Below are 20568 nucleotides of genomic sequence, written 5' to 3'. Positions count from 1 at the left end.
ACTTTGTCTCCAAACTTAGTGGTAATATGATTAGTAATTTTTGGCCATTCTTCTCTTTTGTATCTTGTCTCTACACTGAGTGATAAAATAGTTGATAATTGTTTATCATTCTTCGAACTCTTTTCTATCTTGTCTCCAAACTGAGTGGTAAAATGATTGGTAATTTTTTATCATTCTTCTCTTTTCTACCTTGTCTCCAAACTGAGTGGTAATATGATAGGTAATTTTTGACCATTCTTCTCTTTTCTATCTTGTCTCCTGACAGAGTGGTAAAATGAGTGGTAATTTTTGGTCATTCTTCTAACTCTATCTTGTCTCCAGACTAAGTGGTAAAATGATTGGTAATTTTTGGTCATTCTTCGAACTCTTTTCTATCTTGTCTCCAGACTAAGTGGCAAAATGATTGGTAATTGGTTCTGTGCATGTGGAATATTTTTTATGCACAGTTTTTCTTCACTTGAGTATCAGTTGGCTAGGTGTTTTCACTTTTAACCATGTATGATAGTTTTCTCATGCTTAATCATGTGCTACCTATATATATATATATATATATATATATATATATATATATATATATATATATAAGCCTCGATATTGCAGTGTTATATTTTAAAATTTGGTACAGTGAAAATTTGTACAGCATGGTATTTCTGAACTTACCACATTAATATATAGCATGGTATACCACAGTAACATTAGGAACAATTTAATTTTCTGGGATAGGGCTTAGAACATAAACAGATATCTTACCTTAAAGGTCAGTAATCATAAAACACACTGACTCAGCAAACAAGAAAATATTTATAGTATATGTCAACGTTGTCATTCTCGTCTTAAATGAAATATTAAGGGTTTTTGTAAAGTTTAATACCAGTATACTTTAACCAAAGTCTATTCAATCATGACAGTACAGTGTAGGGTAGTATGATTTATTTTATTAACACATGTAGTTTTCATTGTGACATCACAGAGCACAACATTCAGTCCAAGTTTTACTTTATAACACCTTTAGGTTGATCATGTCCAAACATGTCCACTTACTTTAACATTAAATTTTGCCGTATGTGTTTATCTTAGCATGTAAATAATAACCTACCAAAGGAAAATGGATGGAGGAGAATGCAATTAAAGTGAATATTCACCATTTAAAGGTATATTAAATCAAATTATAAAAAATTGACACATCCTACTTAAATAATTCCTGAACATATATATAACTTGAATGACTTTTATTACAGTCAACTTGTCTGACTTTTATTACAGTCAACTTGTATGACTTTTATTACAGTCAACTAGAGAAATTACCAATATACTTAACACAGTACCATATAACAAATACATTTTATAAAATTACTTTTTTCTTTCTTTTTCAACCTGAAATGTTTCCAAATGTTTGTGACTGGATCCAAATAGCTTTCACAACATACCACCAGAAACAAATACTGAGGTAAACCAGTCAAGGGTTATACTGTATACCTCTAATATATACAGGGAGGGGGAGGCAGACAGACAGATAGATGAACAAAGAGACAGACCATAATATTGCTAATATCAAAGCACTACCTCATGGTGACCCTGTTCATAGGAACCATAATAGTGACACATATTATAATGAGGGCAACATTTCATTGAGGTATGTTCTGACAATGCTGTCATAATAGTGAGACACAAAAGTTGGACAGCCTTAAATTGCGGTATGTTCTAACAAGACTGTCATAATAGTGACCTGCGTTATAAGTTGGGCAACCTTTCATCAAGGTATGTTCTAACAAGGCTGTCATAAAAGTGACACAGATTATAAGCTGGGAAGTCATACATTGAAGTTTGTGCTAAAAATGCTGTCATAGTAATGACCAGCTGTATAAATTGGGTAATTTTATCTTGCGGTATGTTCTAACAAGGCTGTCATAACAGTGACCTGCATTATAAGTTGGGAAATCTTACATTGAGGCATGTTCTAAAAAAGGCTGTCATAATAATGACCTGCATTGTAAGTTGGGTAACTTTATATTGAGGTCATGGTTCGAGCCTGGCTGAGTCAAACCAAAGACTTATAAAGATGTTTCAAACAGCTGCCTCCCTAGGAGCTCAGCATTTAAGAGATTACTGTTAGGACTGGTCAGCCCGGTGTCAGGAAAGTGTGACTGGGTGGGACATCATTTCTTTATGTCTTTGGCATGATAGCCCAGTGCTAGACATCACAATAAACTGCCACACTGCAGACATCATAGCGATATGACTGAATTTTCAAGGCTACGTAAAATTTCTAAATCACACACTCACACACACACATTAAATTGAGGTATGTTCTAACCAGGCTGTCATAATAGTGACCTTCATTATAGGTTGGACAACCTTATATTGAGGCATGTTCTAACAAAGATCTCATGATAGTGACCTGCATTATAGGTTGGGCAACATGGCAAAAGGGTGTGTTATAACATAATAGTGATACACAAAATTTGGGCAACCTTACAATGAGGTCACAATAGCGATGTGCAGTATAGGTTGTACCACCATATATTGAAGCATATTCTAGCAAGACTGTGTTGTGATAGTGACCCACACTAAAAGTTAGGTTACTTATAATGAGGTAAATGAAATGGGTTTATAAGGGCATGAAGATACATAACAGCCAGAAACAAAAGTGTGGCAGTGATGAAACAAATGTGAACAATTTTAATGTGTAGTATCATTGGGGCAGTAGTGTACCTGGGGACATAATTGTGAGGGAAGAAGTGGTACACTTAGGGAGTTAACAGTGAGGGAACAATAGTGGTATACTCAGGGACATACTAGTGAGGGAACAAGTGGTATACTCAGGGACTTAACAGTGAGGGAACAACAGCAGTATACTCAGGGACTTAACAGTGAGAAAACAGCAGTGGTATGTTCAAGAACTAAATTGTGAGGGAACGACAGTGGTATACCTAGGGACTTAATAGTGAGGGAACAACAGTGGTATACTCAGGGACTTAACAGTGAGCAAACATCAGTGGTGTACTCAGAGACTTAATAGTGAGGGAACAACAATATTATACCCAGGGACTTAATAGTGAGGGAGAAACAATGGTATACTCAGGGACTTAATACTGAGGGAAGAACATTGGTATGCTTAGGTACTTAATAGTGAGGGAGCAACAAGGGTATACTCAGGATTAATAGTGAAGGAACAACTATGGTATATTCTGGGTCTTCATAGTGAGGGAATGACAATGGTATATACAGGAACTTAATTGTGAGGGAACAAAATTGGTATACTCAGGGACATGATAGTGAGGGAACAACTCTTATGTGTTTCTTACTTCTGGGATCTAGCCACCAAAATCATAAAACTGCAAAAATTGAACTCAGACTCAATGCTTCATGATTAGACATGCTTAGAGCCATGTCAGAATGCTGAAAGTCTTCACATTTAAAGGATTTAAGTAATAAAATAATCCTGAAAATCAGTACAGGTAAAGGATTTAAGTAATTTAATAATCCTGAAAATCAGTACAGGTAAAGGATTTAAGTAATTAAATAATCCTGAAAATCAGTACAGGTAAAGGATTTAAGTAATTAAATAATCCCGAAAATCAGTACAGGTAAAGGATTTAAGTAATAAAATAATCCTGAAAATCAGTACAGGTAAAATGTGTGTGGTTGTGTTTTAATAAAATATATTTTTAATGTAGCTTTAACAATTTTAGTCAAATCGCAATGATGTCTACAATGTGGCAGTATATAGTGACGTCTAGCACCAGGGCATCATGTCATATACATGTAGCATGATGTCCCACCCAGTCACATTAACCTGACTCCATGGGTAAAGTTATAACTGATGAAAAATACTGAAATTTTAGAAGGAGTTGAATTATTTTGATCAGAGTTTTGACAACAACAAAAAATATTTTTAGGAAAGGGCATAATTTCAACTTTGAAATACTTGCCGCTGAAGTTTTTTTGAATGAATTTTATTCTTTATGATACAGCTGGATGGTTCTTATGTAGGTAACCATTTTATTATTTATGTGTGTATTTTTTAATTTCAGGCCATTGCAAAAATTAGAGAATTCCTGCTTCAAAAGATTAACTCCTTCAAGAAACCTATGAGCAACTACCAGATTCCACAAAATGCCATGTTAAAGTTTAGGTACAGCCTTCATACTGATCCATTTTTGAAGTACAATTTTTGTTCTGTCAGCTACCACTATTATTGTGGTATATCACCTTACCATCTGTACTCACTTTTAAGTCAGGTTCAACTGCAGACAACATCAACTTTGGTACGCTGTCACATAATGTACCAGCAGATCAAGGTCTGTGTTGTTTGCTTTATTGATTGCAAGGACATAGTCTGTCCATGCCTTGATTCCAGCATTAACACAACACGGTCTTTCCATGCTTTAGTTCCATTTATTCTGCACAACACAGTCTGTCCATACCTTAATTCATTGATTTCTCATAACTTAGTGAGTCCATGCCTTAGTTCTGTTGATTCCACACAACATAGTCTGTCCATGACTTAGTTCTATTGATTCCACACAACATAGTCTGTCCATGACTTAGTTCTATTGATTCCACACAACATAGTCTGTCCATGACTTAGTTCTATTGATTCCACACAACAGTCTGTCCATGACTTAGTTCTATTGATTCCACACAACATGGTCTGTCCTTGCCTTTTTTCTATTGATTCCACACAACATAATCTGTTTATATCTTCATTCCATTGATTCCACACAACATAGTCTGTCCATGACTTAGTTTATTGATTCCACACAACATAGTCTGTCCTTGCCTTTGTTCTGTTGATTCCACACAACATAGTCTGTCCATGTCTTAGTTCTATTGATTCCACACACCATAGTCTGTTCATGATTTAGTTCTATGTTGATTCCAGTATTAACACAACATAGTGTGTCAGTGACTTAGTTCTATGGATTTTAGTATTAATTCAACAGTGTATCCATACCTTAGATACATTGATTCCAGTTTTAACACAACATAGCTTGTCCATGCCTTAGTTCTTGAGAGATAGTTAATCTGACAGTAAATAATTGGATTGGATCTTCTTACATCCAAGTGATATTTTCTTTGGCATTTTTACCTAGATATCTCTATATCTGTTCAGATGGTTCAAAACACTCGCTGTTTAAAATGTTATTGAAAGTTGGTCTGTCATTATTTTTATCATTATAGGTCTTTTTACACCATGGTTATATTTGAATTTTTATTTAATGCTTGTATATATTTTTAATGATTTGGACAGTAATATATAAGTTTATATTTAAATCTTTTAATATGTACAATCTTTTAATCTACATCCAACAATATAATGAAGATTAATATGGATAGTCAACTGGCTTTAGAGTCATGGAATCAGGGAAGGGTCCTGTTCTCTCCACAGAAGGATCATTATTGTTCATTCAGTATATATATTTGTAATTTATAGCAACCCTGAAACCCTTGAATATTGGTATCCCATGAAAAGATAGTGACTTTGCAGTATGTCATATTTACAAATAGCAGTCAGTGTCAGCACCTTCATTCCTTTGGTTTTTGTAAGAATATTAGAACATAAAATCAGAAAGTCTTTTACTGTTATACATGAAGGTATTCATGTTTGTGCATGGGTCAAAATGTCACCTAGATGCAAACAGATTTTGACAAAAGTGTATGTGTAGAATTATTTGTCACTATGACAACTGCCAGGTTGAAGAGATTACATTGTTCACATTCTTCATGATGCATTACTGGTCATCACTTTGTTCATCTGTCCGTTCTTGGGATGCATTACTGGTCAACAGTTTGTCCATTTGTCCATCCTCTGGATGCATTACTGGTCACCAGTTTGTCCATTTGTCCATCCTCAGGATGCATTACTGGTCACCAGTTTGTCCATTTGTCCATCTGCTGGATGCATTACTTGTCACCACTTTGTCCATCTGTACATTCTTTGGATGCATTTCTGGTCACCAGTTTGCCCATTTGTCCATCCTCTGGATGCCTTACTGGTCACCAGTTAGTCCATTTGTCCATCCTCGGGATGCATTACTGGTCACCAGTTTGTCCATCTGTACATTCTTTGGATGCATAACCTGTATCCAATTTGCCCATCCTCTTGATGCATTACTTGTCACCACTTCGTCCATCCTCAGGATGTATTATTGGCCACCTGTTTGTCCTTCTGTCCATCTTTTGGATTCATTATTAGTTACCTGTTTATATAATAAACACATTGGAATGAATATGGAGTTTAAGATGTTTAATGTTATCTTTGGAACAGAATATGAACCAAAAATTAAATATTTAAATCCTGTGATGTATTGTTTATTCATAGTTTGCATCAGGCAAGAAATTATATAATTAAGCATATTGTCTTTTATTTGAGCTGAGTGATAGGATTGTTGGAGGTACTTATCTAGGAAAGTACATGAATATGTCACTTGATATTTCTAGTTGTAATTGTTTTGAACTGGTGTGAATTCTGGCCAGTGGTTGTACCTTCTCTTTAAAGAACTGCAAAACACTCTTAATAAATACACTGCATATTTTGCTGATATTCTGCAGGTTTTTCAATGAGTTCCTAATGGCAAATGAACGTCATGTTGCCAAAGAAGTGAGAGATGAATACCTGGACACAATGAGCAAAATCTACAACTCGTATTTCAAGAGCTACATCAGCAGGCTTATGAAGCTACAGGTCAGAAATATAATACCATATTTCAAATAATTTAATATTTATTTCAATAAGCAAATGTCACTCCTGTTGGTCAAAACTTTACTAAAAATGGCCACTTGTAAAAATATGTGTCCAAATTCTAGCATACCTTGGGAGAGGGAAAATAATTACCAAAATCTGTCTGGGTCATAATTAGGCGGTTGAATCTTTCCATGATGCTTGCCTGTTGTATTGTTCCACTCAACTTTGTATGTTAAATCAAACTAGAAAGCAAATTACGTGTTTAGTGGGCACAACTATATAAGAAGATTGAATGAACCTTCAGAGTGGAGAGTGGCCAACAAGAATGAGGGAAGCTAACTCTTCTAGCATGTTTATATCCTGGATGGAGGCACTGTTTATGATATCTAGTGTGTGCACTTATTATTGTTAGCTTAGACCTCATTAAATTTAATTGGATCATGTTTTTGTTTCAGCATACAGTATGGATAGTGCATTAAATACATTAATTTAAATAATGTCAGACAGACTTGAATCATTACATAATGTCAAACACATGTGTATCATTACATAATTTCAGACACGAATCATTACATAATGTCAGACACATGAATTGGTACATAATGTCAGACATGTGAATTATTACATAATGTCAGACACATGTATCATAGATAATGTCAGATGCATGAATCATTACATAATGTTTGACACGTGAATCATTACATAATGTCAGACACATGTATCATTACATACTGTCAGACACATGTATCATTACATAATGTTAGACACGTGTCATTTCATAATGTCAGACATGTATCATTACATACTGTCAGACACATGTATCATTACATAATGTTAGACACATGTATCATTACATAATGTCAGACACATGTATCATTACATACTGTCAGACACATGTATCATTACATAATGTTAGACACATGTATCATTACATAATGTCAGACACATGTATCATTACATACTGTCAGACACATGTATCATTACATAATGCCAGACACATGTATCATTACATAATGTCAGACACATGTATCATTACATACTGTCAGACACATGTATCATTACATAATGCCAGACACATGTATCATTACATAATGTCAGACACATGTATCATGGGGCCCCGAGTGGCCGAGTGGTCTAAAGCGCTCTTCGTTACGGATCACTGCCATCTCACCTCTGTCTGCGGCGGTTCGAGTCTAAGATTCAGCCAATGTGGGTATGTGAGAAAGCTTGCCAGTAGCTTCTCGTGGGTCGGTGGTTCTTTCCGGGGTTTTCTCTGGTTCTTCCTCCACCAATAATACTGGCCGCCATGTATAGCCTATCATGTGCTGCAAAAATGGCGTTAAACCCAACAACAACAACAACAACAACAACAACATGTATCATTATATACTGTCAGACACATGTATCATTACATAATGTTAGACACATGTATCATTACATGTCAGACACATGTATCATTACATAATGTCAGACACATGTATCATTACATAATGCCAGACACATGTATCATTACATAATGTTAGACACATGTATCATTACATAATGCCAGACACATGTATCATTACATAATGTTAGACACATGTATCATTACATACTGTTAGACACATGTATCATTACATAATGCCAGACACATGTATCATTACATGTCAGACACATGTATCATTACATACTGTCAGACACATGTATCATTACATAATGTTAGACACATGTATCATTACATGTCAGACACATGTATCATTACATAATGTCAGACACATGTATTATTACATAATGTCAGACACATGTATCATTACATAATGTTAGACACATGTATCATTACATGTCAGACACATGTATCATTACATAATGTCAGACACATGTATTATTACATAATGTCAGACACATGTATCATTACATAATGTTAGACACATGTATCATTACATAATGCCAGACACGTGTATCATTACATAATGTTAGACACATGTATCATTACATACTGTCAGACACATGTATCATTGCATAATGCCAGACACATGTATCATTACATAATGTCAGACACATGTATCATTATAAGTCATTGATAGACATGTATTATCATCTTAGCTGTAACTTGGGAGCCAGGGCTACATTCCTTTAGGCTATTGTTAGCCTGGGAGTCAGGGCTGAATTCCATAAGGCTAGTGTTAGCCTGGGAGTCAGGGCTACATTCTGTAAGGCTAGTGTTAGCCTGGGAGTCGGGGCTGCATTCCGTAAGGCTAGTGTTAGCCTGGGAGTCGGGGCTGCATTCCGTAAGGCTAGTGTTAGCCTGGGAGTCGGGGCTGCATTCCGTAAGGCTAGTGTTAGCCAGGGAGTCAGGGCTGCATATTCATTAAGGCTGGTTTTAGATAGCTTGGGAGTCAGAGCTGTATTCAGCAAAGCTGATGTTAGCTAGGATTGGAGACAGGGTTGCATTCAGTAAGGCTTGTGTAGCTAACATGGGAGCCAAGGCTGTATTCCGTAAGGCTTGTGTAGCTAACATGGGAGCCAAGGCTGTATTCAGTAAGGCTTGTGTAGCTAACATGGGAGCCAAGGCTGTATTCCGTAAGGCTTGTGTAGCTAACATGGGAGCCAAGGCTGTATTCAGTAAGGTTTGTGTTAGCTAACATTGGAACCACGGCTACATTCATTAAGGTGTCATTCATCACATGAAATAATTAAAAACAATAGCAAGTAAATTTCAGATAAATTGTCCTACTGTGAATCATACATAGATTTCTTGTAGGTCCATTGTATGCATATTCATGTGTAATTGTTTTATAATTGATCCACATATAATTTAATGTTCCCAGAGGATACTGAAGAGAAATATACTGATCAGGGGAGACAACATTTTTCCATCACTATAGTACTGATCAGAGGAAATGTCATAGTGTGCCTTGTTATAAGTTAGGTTGCATTATAGTGGGATACATCACATGCAAAAAATAGAATCAGGAGTGCTATGGGAAAACCATATTCATGTTAAATTAGTGGATTATATTATAGTGTGGCATATTATAATGAGAACCTTTTTTGCTGTATAACATGACTATTTCCATTATTTTAAAAAATTAAATTTTTTTATCTCAGATAAATATAGTAAAATAACTCATTCCATAAGTGACAAATTTCACAAATTAGAATTTATAATTAAAGAAATTTTTCATAAATGGTAAAATGTAATATATGCTATAAAAACAATATATTATTTATCTCTTCCAGTTTGAAGAAGTTGCCACAAAAGATGACTTGATGGCAGTAGATGATTCTGCAAAGAAAGATATCCTTTTACAAATATGCACAGGAGTGTTCTAGTCCAAATAACTTTGTTCAAACATCAATTTAATGTATCGAAATGATTGAAATGACTAGTTAAGTTATTGAGATTCACATGATAGATTTTGGTCAAAATTCAGTTATGCACAATACTTAAATGTTTGGACTTTTTGAAAAATAACTCTGCATGTGTATTTTAAAGAGTGCAGAACACACCCTCAAAACCCCAAATCAGACTGAGTTATGAGCTCAAATTTGAGTTGTGTTGAAAATACAGGGCCTAGTTTTAGCAAGGTATCACATGGAAAAATTAATCTGTTCTTAATTAGTCAACAGAATCAATCAGTCTTGGAGATAATAAAATGAAATAGAGCCTTTGCTCAGCGCCAATAAAAGAATTGATCTGATAGAAATAAAGTCATTTTTGGTTGACTAATACAAAAGCATAAGTTCAAACTTAGTATTAGAAGTTTTGTAAGTTTCAGGCCTTCTGATTAATCCTAAAATTGTGTATGATTTCCAATACGTCAAAAGAGTTTATATCAAAATATCAAAATCCTGATTTGCAAAGAACAATAAAGTGGGGTGGGCAAAACTTGTGACAACTGCCTAAAGTAAAAGTAAAAGCAACACTTATGAATCGTTTTGTTTTTAAAACACATTTGGTTAGTTGATTGGTTGATTGGTATTGCATAACATAGGAACACAAGGAGGTCTTTTAGCACCAAACTAATTAGAGTAATGTATCTTGCCTATGGACACACCATGGTAACTTACTCGCACTGATCCAAACATAGGATTCAAATCTGCACCTGGTTGTGAATTGTGCATGTTAAATAATGACAATGTACAGCATGTGGGAGGGTGCATTGGGAAATGACCTTGTACAGCATGTGGGAGGGTGCATTGGGAAATAGCCTTGTACAGCATGTGGTAAGTGCATTGGGAAATGACCTTGTACAGCATGTGGGAGGGTGCATTGGGAAATGACCTTGTACAGCATGTGGGAGGGTGCAGTGTGATTTCTCTACATCCCCAATCTCCACAGTGAGATAAAATATGGACCATTAATCTTGAATGTAAGTATTTAAAAGTCATCATTTTGAACATGTCAAGATAATTTTCTTGTAAATATTTAAATGTCGTCATTTGAATGGGCTGAGATAATTTTCTTGAACATAGCAGTTTCCTTAGCACAGTCTAAGTTTTTTTGCCACCAAAACTCCTCTTAAGAACCGATCTACTATTTTCACACTGGGTGACAGAGGAAATGTTCTTACAACTGAACTGGAGGCTCCTATTATTGTTCCTCATGCAGCCCAAAAGTCAGAAAACAGGGTAAGCTCATCTATAAGCTTAAAGGGTCTTAGATGAATTTTATGAAATATATTGAAACTTGAATAGAGTTTTTTATTTGTAAGTCTTGTCAATCTGACATATCTTATAGTAAATAAGTATTTCACCATTTTTCTTAAATTTCATCATTCTTCCAATATAACTAAAGTTTGGAAGGAAGGAAATGGTTTGTTAAAACAAAGCTGTCTGACATAAACATTCTTTGAAATAAACAAGATGCTAGATTTAAACAATGTTCAAATATTCATTTTAAAATTAAGAGGTACCACCTCTTAGTTTACTCCCCAATGTGACTTGTAATTCTAGTCTTTTTGGGAGTGCTCTAAAAGTTGTGATGTGTTACATTCGACATTCTATTACTAACTAATCTAATAACAACAACATTTGCATGTGGTACACAAATTCATTGAGAGGGAATGAAGAGATGTAGTCCCACTTTTTTAAGCACATCTGAGAAGAAAAAGCATGCACTAGATATAAATAGGACTTGGGGTGCATATTGGTGATCAGCATGGGTAATCAAAATACTTTGAAGGGCAAACTTGAGCTGAAGACAAACCCAGCTGTTGTACATTACTGTATTAATTGGTAAGCATCATACAACACGGACATGCAAACAAATAAATGTCTATATATTATGTCTTTGAATAAAAAAATAATTTGTAATTCTAGTCTTTTTCAGGAATGCTCAGCTAAGCTGAGTCCTGCATAATATCAAATGCAAAATGAGAATAGTGTATAACATATCACCTACCATATCGGACATTGTGTGGTGTTGACTTCATATGTTTACAATGGTGACATCATGAAATATTGTGTTCAAGCTTTTGACTGAAATCGGTTGATCCATAGGTGTTGCCAATTACATCAGATTAATTCGTACACATGTAAACAAATTCCGGGTTTCTCAGTTTGAGGGTGACATTACATAGTTCATAATATGGTCAGACATCAATATTATCCAGTTTTAATGGAACCCAACGATCTTTAGGACCAGTATCTTTCAAGATTCAGTATTATTCAGATGATTCGGCATGTATTGCATTTTGCATGTAACGTTGGCTTTAAATACCTTGAATCAGGTTTGGTATATTTCATTATTCTAAATGTAGAACATTTCACTTCAGTTTGACCCTTGAACTTACAAAATGATTTACAATGTATTATACTTAAATGCCTAGATTTAAGTGTAGAATTTACAAAATGATTTACAATGTATTTTATTTAAATGCCTAGATTTAGGTGTAGAATTTACAAAATGATTTACAATGTATTTTACATAAATACCTAGATTTAAGTGTAGAATTTACAAATGATTTACAATGTATTTTACTTAAATACCTAGATTTAAGTGTAGAACTTATAAAATAATTTGCACCTTATGTAGCCTTGCAAAACAGAAGTTATGCTTTTTAACATTTTATATTTTAGATTGCTTATTAATATTATATTAAACAGCACATTTAATTAAACATGGAGTACATAATTTTTCAAAGATGTTATTGACAAACCAGCTGTGAGACAAATTCCAAAATCCTAATTCATCTAGCCATTTTTTAATCAAATCTCAGCTATTTTCTAAATACACTCTGATTATTTCCATATTAAATGCAATATCTTATTTATAAATTTCTTACAATTGCCCATTTTTTTAATTGTTTATTCTAGCACACATTTGAGTCGTTATTCAGGAGTCTACATTTTGCCCTAATGGACAACAGTTGTAGAGAGTACCTCTTTCTGACAGATTTTTTCATGGCATCTGGAACAGCAGCACAAGATCTTTTCAATGCCATCATGGGAAAAACTCTCACCATGTTTCTAGTATGTAACATGTAATTAATTTTGTTTATGTTTCTTAAACATAAGATGTCCAATAAATTCAGTCCTACAATATGTACCCTATGTACAGTAGAGCAAGAACTCGAAATAATAGTGGATCCCAGTGAATAGTTCAAAGTAACCACATGTTTCATGTTTTTGAGGTGGCAGACAAGCGGCTGAGACTTAGCAAGTCATTAATAGTCATGCAAAAGAATTGAGTTATTGATTTTGTGAGTGATGAGTTAACCAAGAATTTAATGACTCATGTTCTAAGTGATCAGTTAACAAAGAACTGAGTGACAAATGTTATGAGTTATTTGTTAACAAAGATTTGAGTGACTGATATGAATGATGAGTTAACAAAGATTTGAGTACTGGTGTTTGAGTTGATGAGCTAACAATGACATGAGTGAATCGTGAGTGATGAGTTAACAAAGAAACGAGTGGATGAGGCTATGAGCAACAATTGAGTTACTCGTGTTACAAATTGAGTGACTCATGTTAAGAATTGAGTGACTCAGGCAGGGTTCATACAGTCTTTGAGGGTTTGTGACAGTTTGGGAAAAATGAGGTAGCATTTTCAAGGCCTTGAAAGTTTGGGAAAATCAAGCAGATTACACTGAGGTCTTTTAAAGTCTTTGAATATTGAAATAAACCCAAACATTCAAATTTCTTTCCATAATCACAAATAAAATTGTCCGTGGTTGTTAGATTTGGATGTAGTCGAGTTTTCCTGGTTTCTTTCTTTTGGTGACCTGTTCAGTTTCATTTCATCATTAAACTGTTACGTGTTTAGGCTCGAATAAACAGTAACACAGAAAGAGTGAAAACAACAAGCTTTTTAAAATTTAACAAATGATTTATTTCCCTGGAAAAATTCTGTAAAAATGGAAAAAGGAGAAGAATTTATGGTTTCAAGAATCAGATCCAAAAATAATCTAAGAATAATCCACAAATTAAATTGCAAAAGCCCTAGTAATAAATGTTCTAATAATTTCAAGTTCGAATCCTGATGGAAAATCCAAGATGGATGACGCTGATGTATGCTGTAGTCAGTACTGTGTTTATCTACAGCTCTTGTAGAAATAATGGCACTCTGGTGTTGGAAATCCAAATTAAATTTGTAAGCAATGTCTTTCCAAAATTTCTGTGTGAGCACTCCTCAAAATATTTCCAGAGAAAAAAGAACTAATCCTTTTGAAATAACATGACATCAGTGTTAAAAGCCTAAAACTGAGAAATCTCTCTCTATGCATCTCTATTAAAACTAACAAATGTGCAGTAATGGAAAAATCAGAATTGCAAAATTGAAAGGGGGGGTCACATGGTCGTGTTTATGTCACATATACTAAAAATGACCCTGACGAAAACTAGTCATTTTAAAATAAAATAGAACTTGTTTACAAAGGTTGCTACAAATTCTGAAACAAGGTCGGGATTTAGATCAACACCTGGTGTTTATGAAAGAATGATTCAGGTCAACTGATTTTCTGGAAAAATATCATTTCCAGTGAATACATTTACATTTCAATAGCATATAATAGAATAAAAAATTTAAAACTGACAAAGAATTAAATTACAATAACTATGAATTAAATCAGATATATGTAACAAAACAATACTGTAGTATTTTGCATTCATTGTTTTCTCATATGACATAACTTTTATACAAAATGTTAGCAAAAATAGGTCTAGGAAATCTATGTTTGTGGTCTTTGAAAGTTTGGGAAAAGTCTTTGAATTTGTCATTCAGAATTCTGTATGAACCCTGTCATGAGTGATGAGTTGTTGTTGTTGTTGTTGTCGGGTTTAATGCCATTTTTCAGCACACGATAGGCTATGCATGGTAGCCAGTATTAATGGTAGAGGAAGAACCTGGGAAAACTCCAGAAAGAACCACCAACCCACAAGAAGCTACTGGCAAGCTTTCTCACATACCCACATTGGCCAAATCCGAGACTCAAACCCACGCAGACAGAGGTGAGATGGCAGTGATCCGTAATGGAGAGCACTTTAGACCACTTGGCCACTCGGGGCCCCTGAGTGATGAGTTAAACAAAATGAGTGACAAATGAGTGATGAGTTAACAAAGATTTGAGTGATGTTATGAACCATGGGTACAAAAATAATTTTTACATATGTTATGAGGGATGAGTTTTAACAAAGATTTACTGTACTTATGCATTATCCTAACCATCTCAATAAGTAAGGCCATTCATTGCCATCCTCACCATCTTGTTGATTAAGGCTATTCAGTGATAGTTTTATCAGCCTCACATGTCAGTGACTAAGGCTATTCAGTGATAGTTTTATCAACCTCACATCTCAGTGACTAAGGCTATTCAGTGACAGTTTTATCAACCTTACCATCTCAGTAACTAAGGCCATTCATTGCCATCCTAACCATCTTGTTGATTAAGGCTATTCAGTGATACTTTTATCAACCTCACATCTTAGTGACTAAGGCTATTCAGTGATACACAGGGATCATCCTGGGCTTCGCCAATGTCGCAAATTGCAATTTTTTTCCCTTATTGGCGACAAAAATATCTCATCTGGCGATTTTTTTGGCGACATACTTTTTGGTTATTTAATTTGTACATACAATCATGGATTTGGACTGGATAAATTAAAAGCGAGAACGAAAGGAAGCCACAAACTTGACTAAGCAATGCATTGGAATCAATCTGTTACACAAACTATCCTTTGTTCGTATTGACAAACCCATCTTTACAGTGCATTGTTACATCATAATCTGCTTATGCTGACATCTGGGCTGAGTACTGTATGCTGCGATACAGTCAGTCATGCTACCGCACTATACCTACAACTGACCGAATAGAAAGAACAGATACAATTGTATGGCTAATCCGTGGTTTGTTTTTTTTTTTACATATACCAATACAATAGTTTTGCTGAACCTTCATAGAAAACTGATAACCTTTGAAGTACTGACTGTGTATAAATACAAAGCAAATGGAAATAATCTCAATCACAATTATATCTGTCGCCAGTGCAGCATTTTACTCATTGATCTTTTCCTTTTGCCATCAATTCCATGTTACGGCTGCAGAGACTTAAACTCCGCAACAAGAAATAGCAAAAAAAAAAAAAAAAAAAAGTTTTGCATAATTAATAATAATTATTTATTTCTCAAAATACAGGAGTGAAAGAATCCCTAACTTTCGTGTGAATTTATGCTTATATATACGGTCCAATATTGCGCGGTGTTGACTCGTGTCGTGTCGTGTAAGTTTCATTCGTGGGAATGGAGATCCTATTTTGCTTGTCGAGAAAATTTATACAGCATTCATTGATCATTCTTGTGATTTAGGAAGCAATTCACTACAAGCTTTGTGAAGCTAGCCATTGGGGGGGGTTTGCTGAGAGACTACTGGTGTCACCTGTCAGCACTGTAGACTGAGAACGTGGATTCAGTAAGATGAACCTCATAAAAACTGACATCAGAAATAAGCTCTGCTTCTCATCTCTCGAAAATTTAATGAGAATCAGCATGTGCAGATGTGAAAAATTAGACTGAAACTGCATTCAACAAGTGGGCAGCCCTAAAATCGCGACAGATCTTCATGTAACACTTTGTAACATTTTGTTAATGCTTGTTGTAATTAAAGTATTAACTAACCCATCTTTTGTAATTTTCATTGCCTGTTACATTAATAGACTAAATTAACACCTGGAAAAATGTACACTACTTGTTTTGGCGACACTTTTTGAAAATTGGCGACAAAATATTGAAGTTGGCGATTTTTTTGGCGACAGCTTTTTAAAAGCCAGGACCATCCCTGGATACATTTATCAACCTCACATCTTAGTGACTAAGGCTATTCAGTGATAGTTTTATCAGCCTCACATCTCAGTGACTAAGGCTATTTGGTGATAGTTTATCAACCTCACCATCTCAATAACTAAGGCTATTCATTGCCATCCTCACTACCTTGTTGATTAAAGCTATTAAGTGATAGTTTTATCAACCTTCCCATCTCAGTGACTAAGGCTATTCAGTGATAGTATTATCAGCCTCACATGTCAGTGACTAAGGCTATTCAGTGATAGTTTTATCAGCCTCACATGTCAGTGACTAAGGCTATTCAGTAATAGTTTTATCAACCTCACATCTCATTGGTTAAGGCTATTCAGTGATAGTTTTATCAACCTCACCATCTCAGTGATTAAGGCTATTTAGTAATAGTTTTATCAACCTCACATCTCAGTGACTAAGGCTATTCAGTGATAGTTTTATCAACTTCACATCTCAGTGAGTAAGGCTATTCAGTGATCAACTTCACATCTCAGTGATTAAGGCTATTCAGTGACAGTTTTATCAGCTTCACATCTCAGTGAGTAAGGCCATTAAGTGATAGCTTTATCAATAGTTTTAGCACAGTTCAATTAAATAATTATTGTAATATTTCACTATTGTAGTAAAGTCTCTGTTGTATAATATGAAACATTTTTGGCAACTCATTATTATAGTTATATTATGTTGCCATTTCCTGTAATATCACTAACAAGAATGCATTCATCTTGTCAATATATCAGGCTTTGGTAATATCGATAACAAGAATGCATTCATCATGTCAATATATCAGGCTTTGGTAATATCGATAACAAGAAGGTATACATTTTATCAATAATTCAAAGATATAAGGATTTAGTAATATCGATAACAAGAAAGTACACATTTTATAAATATTTTAACGACATAAGGATTCAATGATATCAACAACAAGAAAGTACACATTTTATAAATATTTTAACGACATAAGGATTCAGTGATATCAACAACAAGAAAGTACAAATTTTTTCAACAAGTAGATGATATCAGCAGTTAGTAATATTAATAACAAGAAAGTATACATTTTATCAAACAATTAAACTTTGAAGGATTGCTAACTATTACATTGACTTTTTTTAAAAAAACACATGAAATGTTCATTCATAATCACATTGTCTTTTTTACAGAAACATATGGAAGATTATGCAAATGAATGCTATGACTCGATTGCTATATTTCTATCCATCCATGTTGTCTACAGATATCAGAGAATCATGCAAAAACGTGGAGTTCCTGCTTTAGAAAGGTAAGTATCACTCAGGGTGTTATACAGAGTCTACATGGTCATTGAAAGTTACTCAGATATGAACACCTCATTTTAAGGCCTTGAAAGTCATTGAGCTTTCACCAAAGTCATTGAAAGTCATTGAATTTTAAAAAATTGGTTAAACATAAAATATGTTTGAAAATTATACTTTTGAGTCATTTTTTTTAAGTTGCATCAGGATTGGAAGTATATTTTGATTTTCCTTCATATTCTAGCTATTCCTTCATTATCAGAATCCACAGAAAGCAATTGGATATCATGCATACTGCCCATCTCACATGATATCATTAACGCATGCACATTTTTTCACTTCACTAAGTTTTAAATTTTCTGCCAAACAAGGAGCAGTTATTAGAAAATGCAGTGGTAGTTGGCTACAAGACAAGGACTTTATTAAGTGGCCAAAGAAAGGTGCAACCTTGCAGCATGGTGCACTTTGCATAGTGTGCAAGAAAAGAATAGATACTGCAGGAATGGGCACTGATGCTGTAATTAGTCATGTGTAATGGAAAGAACAGATACTACAGGAATGGGCACTGATGCTGTAATTAGTCATGTGTAATGGAAAGAACAGATACTGCAGGAATAGGCACTGATGCTGTAATTAGTCATGTGTAAAGGAAAGAATTGATACTACAGGAATGGGCACTGATGCTTTAATTAGTCGTGTAATGGAAAGAAACATTTGAAACTAATAAACAGCATGAGCCTGCTCTTTTGATGTCAGCATTCATAGGGTCAACACAGAAACATCTAACTCTATGTCGCTGTTGTTGTCTGACTCAGAAAAGACAGTTTTCAACTTCGTCAGCAGGTTCAATGGCTGACAGTAGGGGTACAGTTTTGGTGACAGTTTTTATGCAAAGCTGTAAGGTATAGACTTTAAAAGAGGTAAACAGTCATTATAGTTTTGCCTCGTGACAGTAGTGCTCTTTCTCAGTCACTGTTTCCAGATAGCAGAATTGCTCACCAGTATAGTTGTGGTGACTATGAGACTGCCTACCCTACAACTTTTGGCATAACTCCTTACCTCGTATATCAGACATGCATAATTGATTCATGTATACCTCCTGAACGGTGAAACTCAACCTGAATGTATACCCTGCAAATGCCCACAGACAGTGGAATACATTCTTGTTTAGTGTGTTGATTTCCACCATGTGAGACAAAAGTATTCTACCATGAACTACTTAAAGAAACTGTACAAGGATGTTCTGTCCAAGAAAATATTTGATACGGGAATGTGGTTTATACAACAAATTTTATTCATGTTCCAAAGAATTTACATGTGTACCAGTATCTGTTATTTTATAAACATTTTTTGGAATTTTAACATTTTTGTGTTTTATATTAGGGCTATTCCATTAAAACATGCATGGTACCCAGGGACAGCATTTTTAAAGTTGGGTACTCATCCACAGATGCAATTTAGAACTTTCTTATTATTTTAGTATGAACTCTGTGAATCAATGTACCCTGGCATATATTTTTTTTAAAGTGCCTTCCCTGGGTACCATGTATGTTTTAATGGAACAGCCCGTACATTATGTTGTACTTAATTTTGATATTTTTGGTAAGGGTTTAAGATCCCAAATTCATGTGAAATTAATTGGTACATTTTTTCAAACTTAACTTTTTGTTTGCACTACATAGCCTCTTTTCCACTGATGTCCCATAACCCACACATTTGTCTAAGCTCACAAAACTCACGAGTTACTTGCATGAACCAAAGACTTGTGTAATCTAAGAAGTGAATGAATTATTAACTTCACTGCTTTTCTAACCCATTTTTTATACATCATGAAAAAAAGCACATTTTTATTCACCTCTTTTTCTTGGTTAGTAAGGGATATAAAATAGCTGTGTATATTATGCTGAAAAAGCCATTTTGCCTCTTGATAATATACTCAATGCTGAATTATCATGGGCTCCATATTATTGTGGCAAACAGGATTTCCTGATTAATTTTGAACATGCACCATTTAGCAGTTGTTTACAGATGTAAAGCTGTAGCCAGTAAGGATTGAAATCTGTCATAGCAAAATTTCCTCCAAGATGGCAACATTTTTGATAAGTCTACCTTGAAAAGCAATCAACATCACTTTTTTATAAAGTGTATGCAATTCCATTGCTCTTCCTATACAAATCTCCTGTCGAACTTGCTATACCTGCATTGGCTTTGATTAAGAAATATATGCATTGTGTCATCTGCTGTTTGATGGTTATAGATGATATATCGATGGTGACTTACATGTTCATACAAGGTTAAGTTCAGAATTTCATTCCTTGGTAGCCATTATGTAC

The 20568-nt window shown here is 34.6% G+C and overlaps 1 protein-coding gene across 1 annotated transcript in view; it reads left to right on the top strand.

Annotated features, from left to right (window-relative positions):
• The window catches only part of LOC149780131 (vacuolar protein sorting-associated protein 52 homolog), a 77539-nt gene that overhangs the window by 34196 nt on the left and 22775 nt on the right, over positions 1-20568 (top strand). Inside the window, exons 9-14 of the mRNA XM_089936906.1 lie at positions 4035-4135; positions 6556-6688; positions 9908-9965; positions 11166-11299; positions 12986-13141; positions 18125-18243. Of these exons, the coding sequence (XP_089793032.1) occupies positions 4035-4135; positions 6556-6688; positions 9908-9965; positions 11166-11299; positions 12986-13141; positions 18125-18243 (701 nt within the window). The remainder of the gene's footprint in view (positions 1-4034; positions 4136-6555; positions 6689-9907; positions 9966-11165; positions 11300-12985; positions 13142-18124; positions 18244-20568) is intronic.

The sequence above is a fragment of the Sinohyriopsis cumingii genome, chromosome 16, assembly GCF_028554795.1.
Source record: "Sinohyriopsis cumingii isolate HCF-2022 chromosome 16, ASM2855479v2, whole genome shotgun sequence".
Taxonomy (NCBI): Eukaryota; Metazoa; Mollusca; class Bivalvia; order Unionida; family Unionidae; genus Sinohyriopsis; species Sinohyriopsis cumingii.
Note: the sequence above shows the minus strand (reverse complement) of the source record. Positions and strands in the feature narration are given on the sequence as shown.